General features: G+C 32.5%; 5 protein-coding genes across 8 annotated transcripts; 3 read left to right on the forward strand and 2 right to left on the reverse strand.

The window, feature by feature from the left end:
- The first annotated feature begins 12630 nt into the window (after nucleotides 1-12630).
- Nucleotides 12631-16111, forward strand: LOC122515339. The gene is made up of 4 exons (XM_043632656.1): nucleotides 12631-13345; nucleotides 13475-13604; nucleotides 14020-14306; nucleotides 14414-16111. The coding sequence occupies exons 1-4, from the start codon at nucleotides 12638-12640 to the stop codon at nucleotides 16109-16111; spliced, it is 2823 nt and encodes a 940-aa protein (XP_043488591.1). The 5' UTR covers nucleotides 12631-12637.
- A 177-nt stretch (nucleotides 16112-16288) lies between these two features.
- Nucleotides 16289-17561, forward strand: LOC122515127 (uridine diphosphate glucose pyrophosphatase NUDT14-like). Of its 2 annotated transcripts, none has more exons than XM_043632340.1 (4): nucleotides 16289-16834; nucleotides 17053-17126; nucleotides 17230-17399; nucleotides 17471-17561. In XM_043632340.1, exons 1-3 carry the CDS (start codon nucleotides 16395-16397, stop codon nucleotides 17379-17381), a joined length of 666 nt encoding a protein of 221 aa, XP_043488275.1. In that variant the 5' UTR covers nucleotides 16289-16394; the 3' UTR covers nucleotides 17382-17399; nucleotides 17471-17561. The 2 variants fall into 2 exon arrangements, with proteins under 2 accessions (XP_043488275.1, XP_043488276.1); XM_043632341.1 differs by having other exon boundaries at nucleotides 17494-17561.
- Nucleotides 17464-20249, reverse strand: LOC122515126 (beclin-1-like protein). Of its 2 annotated transcripts, XM_043632338.1 has the most exons (6): nucleotides 20166-20249; nucleotides 19531-19811; nucleotides 19136-19296; nucleotides 18636-19048; nucleotides 18061-18549; nucleotides 17464-17675 (listed from the first exon to the last, which is right to left on the reverse strand). In XM_043632338.1, exons 2-6 carry the CDS (start codon nucleotides 19640-19642, stop codon nucleotides 17558-17560), a joined length of 1293 nt encoding a protein of 430 aa, XP_043488273.1. In that variant the 5' UTR covers nucleotides 19643-19811; nucleotides 20166-20249; the 3' UTR covers nucleotides 17464-17557. The 2 variants fall into 2 exon arrangements, with proteins under 2 accessions (XP_043488273.1, XP_043488274.1); XM_043632339.1 differs by lacking the exon at nucleotides 20166-20249 and having other exon boundaries at nucleotides 19527-19618.
- Nucleotides 20244-21142, forward strand: LOC122515129 (transmembrane protein 170A). Its single transcript, XM_043632342.1, has 4 exons — nucleotides 20244-20334; nucleotides 20407-20580; nucleotides 20642-20747; nucleotides 20833-21142. The coding sequence occupies exons 2-4, from the start codon at nucleotides 20484-20486 to the stop codon at nucleotides 21026-21028; spliced, it is 399 nt and encodes a 132-aa protein (XP_043488277.1). The 5' UTR covers nucleotides 20244-20334; nucleotides 20407-20483; the 3' UTR covers nucleotides 21029-21142.
- LOC122515125 (E3 UFM1-protein ligase 1 homolog) lies at nucleotides 20665-24294 on the reverse strand. 2 transcript variants are annotated; one of them, XM_043632337.1, is made up of 6 exons: nucleotides 23977-24294; nucleotides 23120-23700; nucleotides 22893-23039; nucleotides 21452-22807; nucleotides 21137-21298; nucleotides 20665-21012 (listed from the first exon to the last, which is right to left on the reverse strand). In XM_043632337.1, the coding sequence occupies exons 1-5, from the start codon at nucleotides 24045-24047 to the stop codon at nucleotides 21156-21158; spliced, it is 2298 nt and encodes a 765-aa protein (XP_043488272.1). In that variant the 5' UTR covers nucleotides 24048-24294; the 3' UTR covers nucleotides 20665-21012; nucleotides 21137-21155. The 2 variants fall into 2 exon arrangements, with proteins under 2 accessions (XP_043488272.1, XP_043488271.1); XM_043632336.1 differs by having other exon boundaries at nucleotides 20665-21020.
- Between the last annotated feature and the right edge of the window lie 4 nt (nucleotides 24295-24298).

Raw genomic sequence — 24298 nt, forward strand, 5'->3', positions numbered from 1 at the left:
TAACGCTTTTAAAACACGCCCCCTTCTTCTTCTTCTTCCTTCTTCCTCCTTCACCTCTTCCTCCTCCTCCTCCTCCTCCTCCTATTCCTCTTACATCTCTCTCAAATTTATTTATTATTAATTTATTAATTAATCCTTTGAGATATAGGATGGCTTTTTTTTTCTTTTTGATAAAATTAAATAAATGAAAATTATTAAATTATTAGTACCTACCGATAAATTCATCCAATTGTTTTTACTTTTTAAATAAATGAATGACTAAGCTGCGTGTATTTATTAATCAATCAATTATTATATATATATCGAAGTATATTCATTTAAATAAAATTGTTTTGTTCGATGAATACATTTTACAAATAATTTTATATTAAAATTCATTGATCATGTTTTACGAATCCTTGATTGGCACGCGTCGAAACACTGGAGTGTTGGATCAATCCGCTCTTATTTATTTTTAACGACACGTTATTGTAACGCAAACGGCCCTAGACCGGTACTGAATGATCACTCTCTCTTTCTTTCTCTTTCTCTCTTTCTCTCTTTCTTTCTGTGTTTAATCTTTCGTTCGATCGATCGATCGATTGATCGGTTATTAAATACGTATGGCCCATCAAACACCCTATATGTACCTTGTAATTATCACCATCATTCTTATTATATTGCTTGATAACCATTCGTTACTGTTCATATAACATATAATTAAAAAAAAATGTTATTTCTCTTAACGATGTGATCCTAACAATGAACATATCGACAATCATAAACACGAATTTTAATTCATTAATTAATCTTAACGATCGCGTTAACTATGATCCTCTCTCTCTCTCATTCTTGAAACAATAAATAATTTCATTCGACAATGAAATATCACAACCACCAGTTAAATATAATTGAATTATAAATATTCATTATATTAAAATATAAAGTATAAACCAATTAATCAAATCAATTATTACACCTAATACTTTAATAATAATAATGAATTTCAACGCAACACGAAATAAATAAATCAGCTAGAACAGGATCGCGAGAAGAATGATTGTGGTAAAAGTTGCTTGCTTTCTTTATTTTCTTTTTCTTTTTCTTTCATTCTTTATTTCTTTTTTTCTTGTTCTTTTTGTTTTTATTATCCGGTGACTGTGAGAATATTACAGGTCCAACACGTACTTCGATTACTGTCTCACGTTTCCTTCACACTCCTTTCATTAAAACGGATTAAATATAGAGAAAATCAAGCATCGTACATACCACCACACATAGATAATATTCTTACTTATATACGTGTGTGTGTGTGTGTGTTAAGGTATATCGTAATCGAATACGGGTGTTAGTGGATCGTCGGTTGTGTAACACATAAAACGGGGCGCACAAAAGACGATGCTATCAGGGTTGGAGGAGGTTCCGCGTAATCTATCCAATTATCGTTTGATCAGAGCCGTATCCTTCAATGTCCAGGGCCCCTCGACTCACCGTGAACAGTATTCTTCAAGTGGATGGATGATACTTCTTTTTGTAACCCCTTGAAACCTCCCCCCACCACCACCACCATCACCATCATCACCAAAAAAAAACAAGACCACTCGAGTTGATGTTGGTGCCAACTATTCTGTATGTTACTAGATTCGTTTTCACTGTCATCGGCATCGGTGAAAAAATAGGTAAGGTTTTGTTTAATGCATTGATTAGAAATACGTTTGTCAAAGGGTGGATTGGAAAATGATTAATAGAGAATTTATTTAAAAGAGGATTAAATGTGATTGTTTGATTTAGTAGATTTGAAATGGTTCCTCGTTAAGCATATCTTACATGATTTTACACAAGAATTTCATGAAATTCTATAAAATAAAAGTGTATAAAAAATTAAAAGTAGTGTCAGTAGATAAAGATGAAAGAAAGTAAAGAATAGTTGGGTAAGTTAGTAAAACACAAACTTAAAACGAATAATAATAATAATAAGAAGAAGAAGAAGAAAAAGAAGAAGAAAAAGAAGAGAAAAGAAGGGAGGTAAAAATGTTTGAAGAAAAATAAAACTAGAAGAAGGAGAAGAAGGAGAAGAAGAAAGAGAATAAGAAGAAGAATAAGAAGAAGAAGTATATAGGAGAGAGGTAAAGGTAAAAGAGAAAAGAGGGAGTGGACCGCGGCGAGGTCGCGACCTGTAAGCCCGCAGGCAGGGCCCCAGTGAAAGGCCCAACGGCGATCCGCATCCGCGGGGGCCTACGACGTAGACCCGAAGCCGAGTTGAAAGAACGAGGGAGAGAGAAAACATAGCAAGTAAAACTGAAACGAACAACCAAACGAACGAACGAACCAACGAACCAACGAACGAACCAACGGACGAAGGTACGAACAGAGGAACGAACTAACATAGGAACGACGAATGGGGGTTGGGTGGTGGTGGTGGTGGTGGTAGTGGTGGGGGGAAGGAAGGAAGGAACGAGGGGTCTTAGCGAGGGGCCTTAGCGAGGGGCCTTAGCGAGGAGGCATCGTGAGTCGTTTCTTAAGATCGCCTTCTTCTTGGCGGGCCCACTGCCATTATGGCGCACTTAAAGTGGCAATCGTGTTGGAAGGCACCACTGCCGCGCGCAATATAACCAAGAGTTGCGCAACCTAAGCTTGACCCCACCCTAAGGTCCATTCGTGGACGCTTATTCTACGCCACAGCTAACGTAATCGTGACATGGCACCAGTATACTTCGCTACTGACGGAATCCTCATTCTCATCCTCATCCTCATCCTCATCCTCATCCTCATCCTCATCCTCATCCTCATCCTCATCCTCATTCTCATTCTCGTTCTCATTCTCATCTAACTATTCTTCTTCTTTTTTTCCCCCCATAAAACTTTACTCGAACTATTTTCTGTTTTTCTTTTTCATTTCTATCAGGATCAACGAACAAGGACCTTTATAAATACCCTATACGTATTACCTTGTAACTTTGACCATTAATTACTATTATCAAGTATTTTTCTTTTTTCAACTATGTATTACACATTTATAAAAAAGTATAATTTACACAATAAATACTGTTATTATTTAGTTTATATTTAAAAATCTATTGTATTTTTTCTCATAGAACTGTCACTTTCCTTTTTTTATAATGTATTTAGATTAACGATCAAATGTATTTTGAAATGTATATCATTGACAAGCGTAATGGGAAATAAAAAACACGTGACTCCGGTGGCAAGGATATCTTTGAAATTCGAACTTAAATACGTATTAAAGAAAGAATCTAAAGAAAAAAAAAGAAAAGAAAAAAATCGAAGATCATATGCAAATAAAAATAGTACGATTATACGCATGCATGATTTAAATGCATCTAATTATTTACGTAAGTCGGTATAAGAACATACTAGACTTGATAATTATGATTATTTATAGTGCGTAAACAGTAGTTGCATAACGGTAGTCGTGTAACTTACATATGACGATTAAAAATTAAATAATAAATGATCATGAATAAAAAAGAAAAAAAGAAAAGAAAAGAAAGAGATCAAGAATTAATAAAAAAAAATAAATATAAATGACAATATACAATATATATTACGAAGAAATAATTTGTAAAATCAAATACGAGATAACGATCGATTAAAAATCTAACGTTAATTTGTTACAATGTAAAATATCTACAATGCTGCTACGGGTATTATACGTTTAATGTTTGCGCACGATAAATGCAACGTACACACTGCAATACGCATTAGCGATATCAGTTAACAGGCGTGTTAGAAAACGTTAAGGAATACATAGAGAAGTTTCAGTACCGAAAGTAACATACATTAGAGAGACCATGAACGTATCTTCAACAACCATGTGCGTAGAACATTATGCTTTCCATAATGGAGAAAACATTTCTCAACGTAATCGAAATAAAAAAGAAGATAAACAAAATCAACAAAATATATTGGCTAGGATCGAAACGTTAAAGTGAGAGAAAGAACCAACAAAATTAAGATAATAGTTTTGTCGTATATCCCGACACCGATTCAATCTTATTCTCTTCTAAAGTCTTTTAAAATTCTCATTGGAAATGGGGAGAGTGGGGGGGGAGTGTGTGTGTGTGTGAGATGCTCTTTCTCTCTCTCTCTCTCTCTCTCTCTCTCTTAGATCGTTTTCTCTTCAGCAAAGTACCTTGTTTCCTTTTGTTCTTCCTATTTTCTTTCTACCACCATTACTACGATCAAAGTAAAGGCATATACGTGATGATAGTTGTAATAGTGTTAGTTAGGTAGGTAGGTAGGTAGGTAGTACGCCTGTGCACATGGGTCGCGTCTAACCCGGTTCTCGAAGATTCATCCAGGTTGTCTTCGTACCGCTGTGGGGCTGGCTCTCTTATGGGGTTCCTGCTAACGACCTTTCCCCCGATAACTTACGCGATTTAATAGTCGAGTACACTAACGTAAGCTCAAATCTACTACTCCTACCACCACAACCATCACCACTTTCTTTATTCGTGTTAAATCTACGCGCGTGTATGTGTGTGTATGTGTGTGTGTGTAGGTTTATATGTAGGTATAGAAACAGAGATATAATACACACGAGAAGTCAGTTATTCTAGAATCTTACATGAAAGTTAGAAAGAGTGAGAGAGAGAGAGAGAACAAGTGCACACACAAAGATCCAGACTGAGGATCGTGCAAGGGAAAAGTTATGTGCGATCCTGGAAGAACCTTCGTGCAAAACGCGTCTTCTTCTCTCGATATCTTTTTCCTTTCTTCCTTCCTTCCTTCTTTCTTTCCTTCCTTCCTTCCTTCTTTCTTTCTTTATCTAACGTCAAGAGCCGGTTTCTGCATTCTAAATATACTTGTTTTGCCCGTTTAAATCTTTCCCCATCTGATTTCGTATACTCTCATATCTTTTCTTTTCTTTCTATTTTTTAAATGAATTTGTTGTTGTTGTTTTTGTTGTCGTTACTTTTTAATCGATACAATGGTATCGATTAAAGTGTCTTTACAATCGTATACGATTGTTTGTTCTTATCAAATATTCGATTAATTTTTATCTTTTTTTTTTAATTACTGTAATACAATTGTTCGTTCTTTATTGAATATTTAATTATCATTTTTATTCAAACTTTAAATTATTTTCAAAATATATATTATAATATATAATATAATTATATATTATATTAATATATTTAATTATAATTAATATATATTAATATATAATATATATATATATTATATATATAATAATCATATATATATCACTTATTTAATAATATTTCTAGACTCTATATTACAAGTTCCCATATATCAGTATCCCCCAGATGCACCATGATAAGGATCGCTAACTCAGATCTTGAAATTTCTTTTGTTGTCTGTATAATCCCATGTTGGATTAGTAAGAAGGAGCATGGTCATCATACCGATACCACATTAATGTGAGAAAAATGATCCTAGATAGCTCATATATTCTACATTACCAGTGCTGATCTCTTCTTAATGAGTCCTTTTCGATTTAACGTCAAGAATCATAGCAACTCGGTGCTCAACACTTCTGTCATACTACTAGCTGCTGTTAAATAATGATCGTTGTTACCCGACACTGATCTTTCTTTCTTTTTATATTTTTTTTGTATCTTTTTCTCTGAATATATAGTTTCTTTCGAAGTAAAATGAAAGTGAGGAAGCATAACGCGAAAAATTACAAAAGGTGGTGGGCTTGAAGTAGAAGAAGAAGAAGAAGAAGAAGAAGTAAAAGAAGAAGTAAAAGAAGAAGAACGGTTCGTTCCTACGTGTGAAAATTCTCGGAAGCAATAGAAATAAACGATCAAATTTACCAGGTAACTTTCTTAAAACACTTTCAGTTGAATTTCAACGAACGTTAACCACTTTGAGGATTCATTGCTAAAATATTCTAACGTTTAGCTTCGACACTTTACTACTGCAAAATGTACACCGGCAATGATCTTGCAACGATTATCCTTCTTCTTCTTTTACTTCTTCTACTTCTTCTTCTTCTTCTTTAACGTGTACACATATACAAAAGAAAAGAAAAGAAAAAACCTCACAAAAATTAAAAAATTTTAACGAGGATATTTTTACGCGGTAGAAAATATTGAAATAAAGAAAAGCAAAGGTTGAGCATTTATGTCACAAAAAATGATCGATACTTCTTGGTTGGTCTTTCTTATGAAAAAAAGAAAGAGAATGAGAGAGAGAGAGAGAAAGAGAGACCTTGAAATACAGAGTCGTCGTTTATTTAACCAGTAATTCCCTTAGACGCTTCCAACGAAAACGATTGTTACGTTCATCTTAAACCGTCGTTAAAGACCATCGTAAAATAAATGTCAAGTCTAACGCAATTACCTGTGCACGTGTAACTGCAAGCTGCTGTCGTCAGAATGGAAGGACAAAGAATAGTCATTAATTCTTTTAACTTGTGGAATATATCCAAATAAACGGCATAAATTTTTCTTTTGTTGGCTCCTTCATTATATTTCCAAAGAATCCACACACACACACAAATACACATAAATATCAAATAAAATAAATGATTATTTAAATATATAAAAGAAAACAAAACAAAAAAATCAGATAGAATCAAATAAGGTATATTACATAATCATTGTTATTTCTTAAATAATATTAAATGACGTTATGGTGGAAGGAATAGAAAAAAGAACAACCCTCTCTTACCCCCATAACGGGTAACATACGTATATATATACCATAGTTAATTCTATTAAAGAAGACTCGATACGCGCATCAATCTCGTACTAATAACGTGCCGGGACAATTTACTTTGTCTCAGCCATCTGCCGTATATTAAGCCCATATGTAGTTACGGTTTCTGTCTCGAGGCTAAGAGAAATCATATTTCTTTCTCATTCTTTCTCTTCTTTGATAACCGTATATCCCAAGGAAAATACTATCTCTCTCTCCCTCTCTCTTTCTCTCTCAATGCAATCACGATGCATCCCGATGCATGCATGCCCTCTCCGGATCAAAGTACATATACCGCTTCGGTTACAATTAACCACACACTACTCAACTCTCCTCAATACAAATATCAAATCCACCAAAGCCTATCTTCTTGGTTTTGTAATTAGTACACCTACCAATATACACACACACATACTCACAGAGATACAGATGCATACATTTACATGTTTGAGAAGAAGAAGATGATGAAGAAGCTTTGTTCGTGAATACTATCAAAATTGTTTTTTTTTTATTACCCAAACGATTTCTTTACCTCGTCATTCATTATTCTATCAATATTTGTAGAAATTGTACCTTTTAATTAAATGAAATATAATTCTTTTTTGAATTTGAATCATTCAACAATTTACGCGTATAATTTTTTAATTCTAACTCGTGACCGTTTAAAACAAACGACCTTTGAAAACCAACAAAGAGAATTCAATAGTCCTGACGATCGTATTACTAGAAAGCTTTCCCTTCTTCTTCTTCTTCCTGACCTTTCTTCTTAATGCAATTTCATGATATACGTTACACGATCTTAACAGTAGCTTAAGTATTAAATACAAGAAACAAAGAAGATTAAATCATCATTACTTTAGAAAAATATCAAAACTTATTAAATCTATACTTAATAAGAAGAACAAAAAAAAACAAAAACTAATGTAAGTTTTTTCACGTAAGCCGATTTGACGACGAAATATGATCTAAAAACTTGAACTGATAAATTTAGATCCATCTAATAGAATAAAAATGAAACAAAAAAACAAGCATTCAATAAACTCAGACAAATATAACAAAAAGAAATAAGACCAGCAAGTTTCCATGTAACCACCGGTGAGTTGGACCAATGACCTAACACTGAAGTCGTTAAGAACAGGAACGTTAAAGGGCTAAACATAAACTCGATCCAACTTAACAATCAACAAACCCAGCCAAGCCAAGCCAGCCAAGCCAAGCCAGCCAGTCAGCCAACCAGCCACCACCACCTATGGCTTCCATCATGTTCTGGACATGTACGAGAACAAATTAGGATCCACCAGTTACTTGACAAATTTCGTCTAGCGCTGCGGGATAGCAACATCTAATATCCTTCCTTTACTTTCTCGCTCACTCTTGTTTCTCGTCCTCCTTTCTCTCCCTCCCTCCCTCCCTCCCATTCCTTTCCCCATCCTCCCATCCTCCGCAATATCCCTCTTTCGTTCCTACTGTCATAGAACTCGGTTGGCCGAACGTAATCGCCCCCAGCCATATCCTTTTGTATTCCTCGCACGAACACTCAAACCTTTCAATACGATTCACGTTCTATTCTCGTAAACCCTATTTCTCGTATATCTGTATATATATGTGTGTATTTACGTATGTATCAGTGTACGTGTAAGACTCTGCTTTACTTGTGATACATCCATTTATACCGGGTGAGGTATATAAAACAAAGCAACAAAAATGTGTCGTTTTCTCGAACATTATATCACACTTTATCATTGATATTCTTTCGTCTCGATATTTTTTCTTCTCCCCTTACCATTCGAATAAGAAGCTTCTAGGAAAAAAGCTTTCGCTTTTCGTCTCGATTGAAAATTTTCGATACAATTTAAACAAGAGTTTAACTTTGAAAAATTAGATTGCGTTAGCATCGATATCAAATAAGTTTAATTCGACAGTTGTTTCTATTCCTAATGAATAATCGAATGATTCGAGTAACCTGTTTTAATATCTCACCCGGTATGCATTTATGTGTACGTGTTTCAGTGTGCGTGTATTGGCAAGAAACGTTTGTACTGGAGCGTGCAATACATATCAGCGTGATAGCTGCTAGGACGAAAGAGGATGAAACTTTCTTCCTCTGTGCTAAAGAAGAAGAAGTAGAAGAAGAAGTAGAAGAAGAAGAAGAAGAAGAAGAAGGTACCGCTAGTGCCCTCTGACCTCTCGAGCCAAGCGAACGAGGCCTCTTTCCTTCATGGGCACCGGTAATTTTACCTTCGATCCTGGCTTCCTGGTGCTACCCAGATCTAGATCATCGACGAAAATCCAAAGGAAAGATTCCTTGCTCCTTTCGCAAACTAAACATTTGCCAACCGATTCCTCATTCTTCTATCCCCCTATCTTCTTCTAATTCGTAAATGAGAACAACGCGTTGGAACACACTTGTTTCCTAGGCTGCTGCTGCTGCTACTTCAAGCACCTGAAATAGAACATTCGAAGTAATTACAAATAGAAATTGTTCTAGTTTTATCGAAGGAGAAAGAATTTTATTTTGTTATATTATTTTTCATTTATATATTTATATATTTTTATTAATTTTGTAATTATTCGGTACTCGTATAGAGTATATTAAAATATATTATAAATATTGCAAATGATCGTTATTTTTCTATTTTTGATTATAAATTAAGAAATCTATCTCGTATCTCACATCTTCTACTTTTCAAATATAAGATGAAAAATATTGCCATGACCTACTATGAAACAGGTGAAAGGTACCGAAATTCTCTTTTTTTTTTTTTTTCTTTTTTTGTTTGATTAGTCAACCTGTTGACAGTTATCGCATCGTACGATAATTAAAATAATATTTTAATATATGACATTTGAAATAACTAAGAAATATTATTTAACATTTGTAAATAATTAACATTGAATTAAATGAAATTCGACGAAAAAAAAAAAAGGTTATAAAAATGAGTTATATAAAAATATAATTGTAAATTTAATCATAATCATTAATTTCTCTTGAATCTTTCATATTCGCAATTTGAAAGAATAATGTTGACCCTGAATGCTTTAAGATTATCAAGTACATTAAAACGAGTAAAAACTTTAACAGTATCTACAAGGATACCTTCTTCTTAGCTTGCATTCTCTCACGACGAAGAAAATCCTTCAGAAAGATAAAGAAAAACATAAACATGAGACAAAAATAAAATCTCATAGTATAAAAACTATCATTCGAAACAATCGTCATCGTTATAAATCACACACACATACACACACACACACAGACAGACAGACAGACAGTTACATATTATAATTAAAATACGCAACGACGATTTGAAATTATGTTGAATATTCCCAGGGATTATTAAATTAATCAAATGCAGATATATGATAAACGATACAACTATTAAAACAGTTACTTAAGAATTATCCATTGATATACTCTAAGTATATTAACAGTTAAAAAAAAAGAAAAACAAAAATACAAAAAAGAAAAAACAAAATTAAACTTTTACATAATACATACATAAAAAACTGTCTTAATTAATATTCTAAATCCCAGTATAAAATAGTATATATAGTTTCTTTTAACAAATCTAACATATATTCAAATTTAATATCTATTATTGAAATAAATAAAACAAAAAAATATATATATATATTTTGGACATGGGGTGAAAAAAAGCAAATATATATATGGTGGAAGGATAGGTTGGTATTAATCGTTAATCGCCAATTACGCAGGGTTGAGTCCCGGTTCCAAAACTCTCAGAAGCATTTTAACGAGCCGCTCTCTGTGTCGCCCAGCAAAAGGAATTTAACTTGGTCTCATCCTTCGAGTAGCTTCCAACCATGGGCCCCCACGACGAGCACCCACAACGGTGTTCTTCGCGATATCCTTCTCTCTCTCTCTCTCTCTCTCTCTCTTTCCATCTCTTTTCCTCTCATTCATTCCTTTTCCTTCCTTTCTTTATTTCTATCTTTCTTTCTCTTTCTCATTCTTATGTGTTCCTCGTTTCTCCAACTACTATAGTCGTCCACCTCCTTTTCACCATCTCCAATATAAAGTAGCTGTGTGTGCGTGCGTGTGCTGCACCCCGTACCAATTAGCGCATACTTCGGCTGTTGGTGTTCGGGACCCCAGCATGGTCCCGACAGAAGGTGCTCTCTCAGGACCCAACTACGAGAACGACGGTCCGTTTTCAAGGTGACTTTTCTTCGCATATTTAACCCTTCACGAACGTTAAACCTCTTTTTACGCGGTATGATCTACTTAAAAGACTAGGTAGATTTATAAGAAATATTCAATTAAAGGTGTGTTCACTTTTCTTTTCAAGAAATAAATTATTAATTAAAAAATAGCACGCCGTAGTTTATGGGCTTCCTATTCCCTTTTTTTCCCTCCCGTCGATCGGATTCTTCCATTTAATAGTTTCTTTTAGATATACGTTCGTATCTCTATGGAAATGATGTAAATATATGTGCAATACTTATATATCTATTTATTCATTTTTTACTTGCTTCAAAACATTGACCTTGTTTATCCAGTCATAAGAATATTAATTATGCGAATAACTCGTCCGCTCATTAATCACTCGTTACCATATTTGCATATGGCGTTCGAGTGTTTTTATAGGAAACGCGTATTTAATGCAATGTCGGACGTCGACCAATAAGAAAAAACTTCAGTATTCTATATGCGTTTATAATTGATCGATAAGAGCCAATTGTATAATTGCATTGTAATGATATGTAAATTTTGATATCAAATAATTCGTCAAAATATTTGAACATTGCGTTTTCCCGTAATAACTTGTAATTAAACGCGTTTTCAATTGATGCACAAAATGTTCATATTAAATATAACGGTAGATTTAATATGATAGAAAAGGAATAGGAATTCTTCAGGACGTAATGATTAATTTCTTAAACAGAAAACACGACGAAATGAAACGCCTCTCTTACGGGGTCCCAATAACGGTGTCTGGCATCGTGTTTCGCGCCATAAGTTTTTAAGTATATAGTCAATGTAAAAGCTACGTAATAATCTACGACGAAATAACAGATATCTAAAATTCGAGGAATACTATTATGTAATTTCTTACATCTATTATTTGTAGATAAAAAAAGGAAAAAGGAAAAAAAATAAAATATCCTGACAAATCGTTTTATAATATAATATTTCAACTCTTAATCAAATGTGTTTTTGGAGTTTACTCCTTAAGAATCGAATTTTTGGAGTTCACTTATTAAGAATCGATTATCATATAAGACGCCCGGAATGAAAAAAATATGAAGAGTTTTTTCTTAAATTAAATTACCAAAGAATATATAAAGATTACTTAATGATTAAATTATAATTTTTCTTAAAAATATATTGTACATATATACTTAAACTTTAACATTTCACTCAAATATGAATGTCTATGAAGACGATTATTTAATTCAAACGGTGAAAAAGTAAGCTACTCGAATGAGCCACTATAGTGGCTCATGGACCTGGAAAAAATAATCGCAAAAGCCACTTTAGTGGCAGGCCGGCTAAGGGCGATATCGGTAATTGCAGTGCTCTATCTTTATCTACTGACCGTCGGTAACTGCCACCGTCGGTAACTCCCACTGTCGGTAACTCTACCGTCGGTAACTCTACCGTCGGTAACTCTACCGTCGGTAACTCCTACTGTCGGTACTCCCACTGTCGGTAACTTCACTGTCGGTAACTCCACTGTCGGTAACTGCCATCGTCGGTAACTGCCACCGTCGGTAACTGCCACCATCGGTAACTGCCACCGTCGGTAATGCTCGCAATATATGCTGCAAATATATGCTGCAAATATATGCTGCAAATATATGCTCGCTCAAAAACATCATAACTCGTTTGTTAATGTCACTATTAACCAAACCATTTCGACCCAGAATCCTTACAAAATTGTCTGCACTTTTATTGATCATTTTAATTTATTCGAACAAAAATAAAATAGGTTCCATTTTAAATATGTCGTCGTGTTTCGGTGGTCAAGAAAAACAAATTTATCTGGTCGAAGTATTGATCGATAAATTACAATTGACGCCGGATAAAATTAAGGATATCGGCGAACAAGGTGTTACGATTAAATTCAAACTTCTCGATTTTCCAATATTTGAAATCACGCGTGAGGATTTTGAATCTGTGAAAATTCCTCCTATAGGAAAAAACGGGATTATCAAATTTTCCGTTGGTAGAAGTTGTTTATTTATTAGAAAACCAAAAGAACTTGTTGAAGAACTTCGAACGACCAGTGTCGGAATCGGTGTATTTTGTATAGGTGACACTTATCCTTTAGCAGAAACCACTGTCAAATTGTCCGGTTGTCTATGCGACCAAGTAGCAATGTCAACTAATGATCCCGAAAATATGCCTAAACCATTCTCGGTAAAGGGTGGTTTTCATCTGTTAGATCCAGGAGAAAATCCATCAGGAATATTGGACATGGAATTAAAAATCACTTGTTTCGGACGATTCATAACTACGAAATACGAACTCAGGCCTAATTTTTTCGTTTTCAAAAAACAGGGCGATATGAGAGAATTTTGCGTAGAACGAAACATACCACCTCACGTTCGTGAAAATTTGATCAAAGCGGATTATCCTTTACCGGAATCCATACACGAAAAATTAATCGCCAGTCCCGAAATCAAAGTTCCTGATCAGCAAAAGAGAAGGGTGGTCACATGTTAGATCCAGGAGAAAATCCATCAGGAATATGACATGGAATTAAAAATCACTTGTTTCGGACGATTCATAACTACGAAATCGAACTCCAGGCCTAATTTTTTCGTTTTCAAAAAACAGGGCGATATGAGAGAATTTTGCGTGAAACGAAACATACCACCACCTCACGTTCGTGAAAATTTGATCAAAGCGGATGATCCTTTACCGAATCCAATACACGACGAAAATAATCGCCAGTCCCGAAATCAAAGTTCCTGATCAGCAAAAGAAAGAAAAAAAGGGAAGAAAAAGAGGATCAAAAAGAAGATGATTCGATCGTTAGAATTAAAATTGATTATACGAATTTGCAAAGAAATGGAATCTAATTGATATAAATAAAAAACACAATTGAAATGAAATGTTATCTAGTCTGTAAAGTAAATCACCATGACAACCAAACGTCTTTCAATAAATTTCGTTAATTCTAATAAGACCACTAAATTAAATGGCGTATGCGCTCAAAAATAAAATAAAATAAAATAATCCGTCGCGATTGAAAAATGTTATCCTAAATTCTCGTTTAATTAACAACAACAAAAAACTAACATTCGTTGATTTTCTTTTATGTCCAAATTATTCAATGAATAATAAATTGACATTGGCGGAAAAAAATCACTTCTTGCAAGGAGGTACATCATCGCCGGCAGGATTATCGATGAACGATCCAGTTTTCAAAGATTTAACGTCAGCTGAGAAATTGAACAATCGTGAGTACCGTGACTTGATTTATCAAACTTATTCAAACGAATCGACTTGCAACTGTGGCCCGATAAATCAAACGTTTCTTCATCATCCGTTAATATGTCGGTCCGGTTGTCAGCGTTTTTGTTGCATGAAATTAAGAAATCCAAAAATACTTAGGACAGTATGTAAAGACAAAATAAATTTACCACCCAGAAACGAGGAAACAAAATGAGGAAAAAAAACAATGACCGATTAAGAGGAGGAGGAGGAGGAGGAAGTGGAGACGATTATTATCCTGGCACAAGTACACCTATCGACATTGACGATAACATCGAGTTCACTTGGTACGGTAATAAAATCACGAAAGAAAATCGTTTGGAAGGTGGAGGATATGAATCTAAATTACCGGGTTGCGTGTGTTCCGGTTCACCGAGTCTTTATAAGAAACCAGAAGAATCAGCTAAGCAGAATTCTTCTTGTAAATCTGATTCAATTCATTTAAAATTAGCAAAGCCTGGTTGTACTTGCGCAGGAAAAGATTCATCACCTGTTTGGAGTAAAGGTGGTCGAGAGTGTAACAAAAAACCATGTACAGGAATCGATTGTTTGTTACGTGCGTTCAAAGAAGCGCAAGAATTTGTAGATTCTTTGGGTAAAGTACCTGGTCTCGAAGGATTAGGTTTGATGGACCCTTCGGAAAGTCCTTTCTTTGGCAGAGATATTAGTAAGGATTACGAGACAGATGAAATGCAATTAGAAAGGAAAGCAAGGATTATTTCATCGCAAATTCCATCACCGAATCCTCAATGCACAGCACCTTGCAATCCACGTTTTGGAACAGATAAATTTGATACTAGGACCGATAATATTTCTGTACTTCCTACAACTTTAGCTTACACTACACCAACCCCATTAACGATAGCCGTACCAGGTCGTACAGGAGTCGTACGAGAAGCTGTACCAACTATACTTGATGATGGTTCTACTATAATTTATAGTAAACCAAAAAAGAAAGAAGAGAAAAGGGAGAATAAGATCGAAAAATCTAAAGAAATCGATCCTACGCCATCTGCACCTTTGGAAATTGATTTAGGTCCTTGCGGTGAGCCTAAATGTAAATCGAGACTTAAAAAGAATACGAGTAAAGTGGAATCCATCGAGAATACTGAACATTCTAATAGAAAATCAACGAATCATATAAAATCTGTCAATACTACTAGTGTTACAACCCCTTTGACAGGTAGTAAAGTAAGTGAAAAGGGAAAACATCATAAACTGAAAGCCAACTCTGTAGGACCATCTGGTGATAGAAATATTAAAACACCAATAAAAGTTAGCAAACGTATTATGCGTTATGTGTATTCCATCGGTGACGTTTATCCTGGTGTTCATTATGGTCACAAAAATTGTATCGATATTCGTATGAGAGTACCAGCCAATATGGGTTGGCTATGGAACACCAGCAGTACTCTTTACAATTTGAAACCACGAATTGGTTGGAAACCTGGTGCCATAGGAAAATATTTGAGCGAATTGCTTAGAGAAGCTAAAGCTGGATCTACTGTAAGTGAAAGTAGACCGAGATCTGTACCGTCTCGTACTAGAAAAACTAAAGCTTTCAGAAGTATGAGCTTTACGTCGGTGAAAAAATTACAAGCAAAGAAAGAAAACGAAGAAGAAGTGGAACTACCACCAACATTGCACATTCATAGAAAAGATGGGACATATTACGTTACAATGTATCCAATAAAACAAGAAACAATGGACGTACCGAAACTGGAAGAACCGATGAAACCCTTGCAATTTAAAATTGTTAAAAACAAAGACGACGAATCGGTTGCATCGAGCTCGACCGCGTCAGACATGGAAATTGAATTTTCACCTCCTGCGGCTGTTAACAGGTATCGAAAAAAGCCTGATGTTGTTCACGTAGACACTCAAGTAAAACAACAAGAGATACTCGATTCATTCAAAATCACGGATAGTTCGAAAAAAGATAAGAAAAATAAAAAGGAAAAGAAACCTAAGAAATGATATATACACGAGTAACGTAAAAGATCGTAATAAAATAATAATTGTCAGAATAATAAAGATTTCTTTTAAATTAATCTAACAATTTGAAAAAAAAATATATAAATGAGTTAGATAAATAATAAAATTTGAAATTTACGCGGCTTTGTAATTCTCTCTCTCTCTCTACATTATCGACGGAACAATACTGCTGTCGTTTGCCAAGGCAACGCTAGCAATTGCAGAAGATCTGTCCTCGACAGTTAAAGTTTCGATTAAAATTCTGCAATAAATTGAAATATAAAATATGGATGAAATACAAAAGAATAGAAACGAGATTGTGAGAAAAAAGATGCTCGACGTGGAGGAGATAAAAATAGGAAAATATCCGATGGATTCGCCGTGGGTTAAACCAGTTAGAATTATTTATAAACAAGACGACAAGGAAAAAGTTTGGGATGTTGTTAAGTCACATGACAGCGTCGGTATAGTTGTTTTTAATATAACAAGAAAAAAACTCATTTTAGTAAGACAATTTCGACCGGCTGCATATTACGCTTGTTTACCTGACAAAATAGACAAAATTGATCTTAAAAAATATCCACCTTCGTTGGGTGTAACTCTGGAACTCTGTGCTGGTATTGTTGACAAGGACAAACCACTCGTTGAAATTGCCAGAGATGAATTGAGAGAAGAATGTGGATACGAAGCACCTGCATCTGCTTTCATAGAAATCGTCACCTACAGGTGGAAATAATAAATTATAATGTAAATATATATTTAAAAAGAAAAAAAAGCAGAGAGTCATAATCAAAATTGTCCAAAATATTAAATAACAAATGTTAAATTATCATTGAAAGTATATAACAACAGCTATTATAAATTATATGCTACATTATTATGGATGCATTTGTGCTTGAATATTTTAATGTTACTATTTTATTAGCGGCTTTTAATTCTTCCAGAGGTGTAGGGTCCGGTGCTACCAAACAAACTCTTTTTTATGTCGAGGTGACCGATGACATGCATACGCATCCTGGTAAGTTTAATTTAATTCGAATTAAATATTAATATAAATATTATTAAACATATTGCTAGGAAAAGGAGAAGATAAATTTTAATTTTGTCAATTCGTTATAAAGGAGGTGGCGCAGAATGCGAAGGTGAACTTATCGAATTGGTGGAAATGAACATCGAAGAGGCAGAAAATTATATTACTTCAGGAGAAGTACAAAGTCCGTCCAGTTTTCTTTTTGGTATATCCTGGTTTCTACGCAATAAACATGGACATTAATCTTTACCTTCTAAACTGGTAATACATACATAAATAAATATTTATATATATATATATATGTATATAATAGAAGGAAGAAAAATTTATAGAACAATTTTATTTACAAATCGAGCGGATGTACACAAGCAAATAAGAAATAGTTGCATAGACAAAATACACAATGATCAATTATTACATCAATGCTCGTTATCGTCTTTTGTAAATTGCGAGCTGACCCAAGCGAGTCCCCATTTTAAATTAGTTAACAAAAACTTCAAGGCCTTGGTCCATTGTTCCTCCGAATTAAATTGGATTCTAAAATGAAATGAGAAGGATAAAATACAAAATAAGGTTCAACGAAAGAAGTCCTAGACCTTAATGGTTTGAGTCACAAGTAGAGCATAAACCCATTACATTTGATCATCGTGGACAAGCGACAATGTATTGGAATTTTGCTGAAGTCGGAATACTTTACTTTACTGCTAATCGCATTTATAAAAAAGAACATAAACATTGCTTTGGGTTTCTCAACAAAATTTTTCCAAGGAACCTTGTGAGACTCAAATGATTAAATAAAATTCTCATAAATGAAATGCTATTGTTATATGCTAACTTGTCATATTCTGTGATGTATCAATAAAATATTATAATAATAAAATAAATGATTAAATATATAGAAATAAAATGATGTATATATTACTTGATGGAGTATGAGTTTCCTGTAGCAGAATCTTCTATTTTACCACGGTCCATTCTGTATGGTAAACAAAATCCACTATCTCCCTTTTCAACTTGTTCTTTAAATTGTTGTAAACAATCGAGAAATGCAACCATAGCTGCATCGAATTTGGTATCCCATAAAAATTTGACACCACCGCTTCCGTACAAAGGAAGTTCTCTATGTTGATCTAATGCTTCGATATAACTGTGATTACCAAATGGTACTAAACGAAAGCGTTTAAAAGTCAAATTCATTTTTCTTGCGAGTGATGCTAATAAAAGAGTTGTTTGTCCCCATGCGGCATTGATTTCGCTCCAATCAACGGGTGCACTAGGTAAACGTCCTAAACGAAATGAATTAATAGTTCCAAAATGTCCTGAATGCCAAATGTGAAATGTAGCATTGAAAACATTTGTTTTCTTCAGTCTTTCAAGTTGAGAAGCTGCATAGGCCAATTGACACTCCAAACTAATTAGAAAATCAAATATATATGTATGTATATATATATTTATATTTCAATTAATATTAATAATTCTATTTATTAGAAAAATTACCTTCGACATTCGTCGTCGCTTAACATAAGATCTCGTTTGTGTCTTGAGTATTCTCTCCAATATCTTTCTTCCTCGCTTTGCAATCTGACTCTTTCTTTTTCTTGTTCAGCAATAGCATTTCTCGTAGCTGATTCTTCTTTTCTCAAAGCTTCCAATTCGCTTATCATTCTTTCCTCTTCCGATTTAGCATCTTGTAATTCCTTAGTTAAATTTTCCATCTCAATATCTTCGTATCCCAATTGTTGCTGTTCAGATTCTAATTTTTTTAAATATTCATTATAGTCTGACCATTCGCCTTCTGTCATTCGTAGTTGCTGATCCATTAACAGCAACAAACTGTCTGTACATTCATCACAAAGTGGATGATCTGCAGAACTACTACTGCTTAATATATCAAACAGCGTCGCTCTTACCTACGTAAAATATAAAATCAATAATTACTTATAGAATTAATTAATAATTAGTTAAAAGAAAATTATAAAAAACGTTTCTGAATATACTTTTAAATGATGACTTAAATTTTCTGATTCACCGGTATCACCGACCAGCATGAAACCATTATTCCCATTTCCTGATTCTGTTAATCTGAACGGTTGTACTGAATGTTCCAAACTACCACTCGCAGGCTCTAATTCTGCAACGACTTGTTGCTGAAGGGGTACTAACATTAAATAAAATATTATGAATTTCTGTAATTTTTCATACGGTTCATATTGTATGCGCATAGTATAACTATTATTTTATATTTACAAAAAAATAAACAAAATAATAACAATACTTGTAAAGTAACATACAGATATTTTATTAATCATTATTAATGTAATGTCTTATTTTCGAAGATATAAAAGAAGAAGAATATTTAACAAATCAATAGTTTAAAATAGAATTTACCTACGTGAGAGTTCAGCCAAAGTATGTTCTCCTAGATAGTTAAAACTGGAATCTAATCTCAATGGTTGTAAGCATCTCTGGCACGTAAAACTTACGTTACTTTTCATATCCATCATCGTATTTTTTATTCCTACGATGTACTATTTTATTTTATTAATCAAAACTCACTCAATTATAAACGTTATTGACAAATACTTTTTTGACGCTTGGAAGACAATCAGCTGATTAAGTTCGTTGACATTTCTCCAGAAGGCGTTAGTAATTCCAAAATTATAGTGTCGCCATCTAACAAATGCGCAAACAGTTGTTTTAAAAAATACAAACTAACCATAAAATAACAAAAAAATGATTAATTATATTTTAAATCTATTAAATTTATTAGAATTAAAAATATTCTTATTCTTTTTTTTAAATGCAATTTTGCAGCAAATTATTTAAATTCTTGTTTGAAAATAAATATTTCTGTCTTCTGACGTATACGTCATGTTAAAGAGCCAATCACAATGTACAAAGAGTAAAAATTCTTCAATTTTATCTTTTAGATAATCTAAACTATTACGATAAACTATATAAATAAAAAATAATAATATACTATTCATAGAATTAGTGCATTTTTAATAATAAATGTGATATTATAACCTTTCAATAATAATCCTTCCAATAAAGTAGATAACAAATATGCAGGTCTATGCAGGTTATGTGCAACCAATATTTACTTGCTAGTTATAAATATGATTTTTGTTGCAAAAAGATATATAAATCTCACTGAAAATAGAATATAACAACAATTCTATACAATATACACAGTGTAAATAGTTAAATTGATTTGTTTTATAATCTTCAATGAAAAAAAAGAAATTATTTGATATCATAACTATAGGTACCTAGATGCATTTTTAGATTATACAAATTATTCTAAACGAACTAAGAAGAAAACAAAGCTTCCAAAAACGTATCATGATTGAACATACAGAAAATTCTTTAGTTCATAATCAAGTTTTAAGAAACATAAACACTGGAAATATATTTTACATGCCGTTAACTTCTTTCGCTGGTATGTATATTAAAATAAATATTTAATATACATATATTTTTTAATTTGTATAATCTTTCAGAGATGTGGTACCAGATATTCCTATGGGCGTTATTTTCTTCTATATTTGTTCACATGATAGCCGGTACAATTTGTTTCGCTACTTTACGACAACATAAGTATGGAAAGTATGTAAAACTTTTAAACAGATATTGCACTCAATTATATTCATAAAATTATAAAGGTTTATAAATATTATTTTTTCTTTTACAGATTTTTTCCACTTCTTATAATAATAATGGGCATATTGCTACCATTAACATCAGGTGTATTAAGCTCTGCTGCTGTTGCATTTGTTTATCGTGCATCAAGTCATCAGATGCCACCATTATATGCATTAGTATGGGGGATCGGTCAAACAGTCGTTGCTGCTTGTGTTGGATTTACTAGAATCTTAGCAACTTTATAATATACATGTATATAAAATATAATTAGATAGTAACAAAGAATATAAACAACTATAACATAATCATTGTGAACTGAAGTTTTAATATATAATTAAACATTGTATAAGTACCTTTTACAAATGGATATTATTATCCTTCTGATTTTTGTGTCTTTATATGTGTATTAATATTGTCAGGAATCATTTTGATTAGTTCCAATTGATTTTTTAATGCTTCTTGTGCTTCTATTTTTTCACTATTTTCTGAAGACGATATGCTACTTTTGACTAAATCTGTAAAATATTGTAATCACTTAGTTATAAATATTTCAACATATTGTTCTACCAAAATGTAATATTAATTAATGTACTATCTCTAAAATATACAAATAAAATTGTTAATGTTATAATACGCTGATATTTATTTAATTACTGTAAAATACATACCACAATAATTATTTAATAATTCTGAAGTTTCAGGTATTACGTATGACTGAAGAAAAGATAAAACCATTGAAACATGTTTTCCAGACATATGTATAATATTTTGCGTCGCTGCTGTAAAAATTAAACTCGTAACCAAATTCAACGCTAATGCTGGATCCTGCGTTATTTTTAACTCCTTTAATAAAGCTTCTTTATGAGTAAAAATAATTTGTTTATTTATATCTTTGTTATGTTTCTTTTGTATCACAGAACAAGCCTGCAATGCTGGAGTGGTAAAATTCAAGAAATCTTTGATAATGCATTTTGTAACAGCTATGTATATGTTGTTTAGTGGTACTTGAATATCTGAAGGTAGTTCGACAAGTATTTTTTTAATTGTATTAAAATCAATATTATCGGGATATTGCAATTTATTTTGTAAACTAGCCAATTTAAATAATCTCGTTACAAAATCCCGACATAATGATTTCATTAAATATTCTGTCAGAGAAGTACGTTGGGATTCTTGTTCAAAAAGTTTAATACTTTCATTGAAAATTTTAATATTTGTTGCTAGAATAATTAAATCCTTCTTAAGTTCATCTGTATTAAACGCATCACTAGATTCAGCTAATTTTTCTGCTGCACATAGCGCGTATTCGTTTACTTTCTGATGCAAAGTTAAAGCTAATTGATCGGCTAAATCATCTATTGCTGCAATTTCACGATTTTTTATAAGTTCTGCTGTAATATCTTCTAACGATACCAATTCGTGATCAACATTTTTATCTTTAATATATATATTTTCATCATCAGAAAGATCCTCATTAACTTTCTGTTGCAAATACTTTTTCTTCGTCGACTTGGTCTTCGTTTCTCTTCCTTGATTTCCACCTCCTGCTTTTCCACTCGTAGCTTTCTTACGTCGTTCCTCTTTCTTATGAGTTTTATTATTTTTAACTATATTGTCATCGCTCTTGAACTTAATTTTATCTTCACATACTAACTGTAACCATTTACCGCTGGTCACTATCATTTGCGCTTTATGTTCAGCAACTTTATACAAAAGTTGTAAAGAATTATATAGAAAATCGTCAGAAACTAAAACTGTTTCCATGAATACTTTGACCGGACTATTATCCAATATTTTATTTAAAAATATTTCAATATCTTTTTCATTAAGAATCGAAGGCAAATAATCACGAACATCTATGAACGATTTAGTATTAATAATATCATTAGCGATGGTTTTAATTTGATCTACAATAATATCATTGACTGCAACAGAAGCGAGAAAAATGATATCATCATTAGGAAAATATTTTTTAATAGTATGTTTCGGATCTGATATTCCAAGTCTAACAAGTGCATCATATTCTAAAAAGAAAAAGAAAAAGAAAAATAACATTTCAAAGATTACACAAATGAATATTTAACAAAAATTTATAAGTAAAATGCGTACCTAAATATCCATTTTGTTTATAGAAATCATGAATCCATTGAGTTTGATTTTTAACATAAATATGTGGTAAAAACATACCAGTTTTGACTTGATCTCCCGATATGATACCTGATATTTGTTTTTTCTGTTGCAGTTCACCCAGTACGGCTAACATTTAATTACAAAATATATAATTATTACAAGAATTAGACATAACTGCATAAATATACGATCATACGAGTACTTACGATAAATAACAAAATCAGGAACAGAACATTCTTTAGAAATAACAGATAATGAAACAGGTTTTGTTATGGCAGATAAAGCACCTCTTATTTTAGCTTTGTTTGTTTTAATAAACCTATTAGTATAATAAATTTGTTTATCTTGCGTAATCTCTACATCCATTATGATCTTTCGAGTTAAAGCGGTTTCTATAGTAGTTCTTATAAATTCAGTTGGTAGATTATAAAACAACGTTAAATCTACTACTTTGATGTAGTGATGTTGCCAAAGTTTATCATTGATATCTTTCATCATCTGTTCCCAATATTCTTCGTTAATTAAATATCCTAAAACTACATGAATGCCAGATTCAGTTGCCTGAATTTCGTTGGCCAAAGTTGTTATTAGAGTCAAACTGACGTTAAGGATTTGTGCTATGTCATTCAAATTCATTCTACCGCCATGAAAACTTAACTCATCTATTATCTGCGTTTTAAGATATTGTCGTGTAACATATTCCTTTCTGTCATTTGTAAATACTACATCCAAACGCTTAGTCTCGATGAGTTTTGATACTATTTCTATACAATTGTTTTCTGTTAATCTACAAAAAAATTAATATCATTTGAATAAATTATTGATATCAAATGGTACCTACTATTCATATTTTATGTTATAACTTTGAATTAGTATCATTTTGTCGTTCCATATGTTTAATATCTTTTTAAAGAATTTATATTAATTTTTACTTTGAACAAATAAAAAAAATAAAAGAAAATAGACTATAAATTATAATAAAATTACAATACTAGTGTACATTATAGCAACCATTAGACATTGTATAATAATAAAATAATAAAATATACAATATAAAACATACTTTTGCAAATTGCTACTAAGTTGTGCACTTTGAAAGTCTGCCGCTAATTTTTCTATTTCTTCCCAATCCATGATAATGGTTTTTTTGTTAAAAATAATCTTCTATTGTTTATATTCTTTAAAATTTTTAAAATACTTTCTTCTTACACTTTTATTAAACATACGAAATACACTTAACTTAGCAATCGCATGAAGTTGTCAACTGCATATAAACAGGTTATGTCTGAATTTAGTCATGATCAGCATTGCTTCCATTGAAGCGCTATATTCAAAAATTACAAAATTTTCATATAGGGTGTAAGTTTTATTTTTTTTTATATATA

This window comes from Polistes fuscatus, unplaced genomic scaffold, assembly GCF_010416935.1.
Source record: "Polistes fuscatus isolate 324 unplaced genomic scaffold, CU_Pfus_HIC Scaffold17, whole genome shotgun sequence".
Classification (NCBI taxonomy): domain Eukaryota; kingdom Metazoa; phylum Arthropoda; class Insecta; order Hymenoptera; family Vespidae; genus Polistes; species Polistes fuscatus.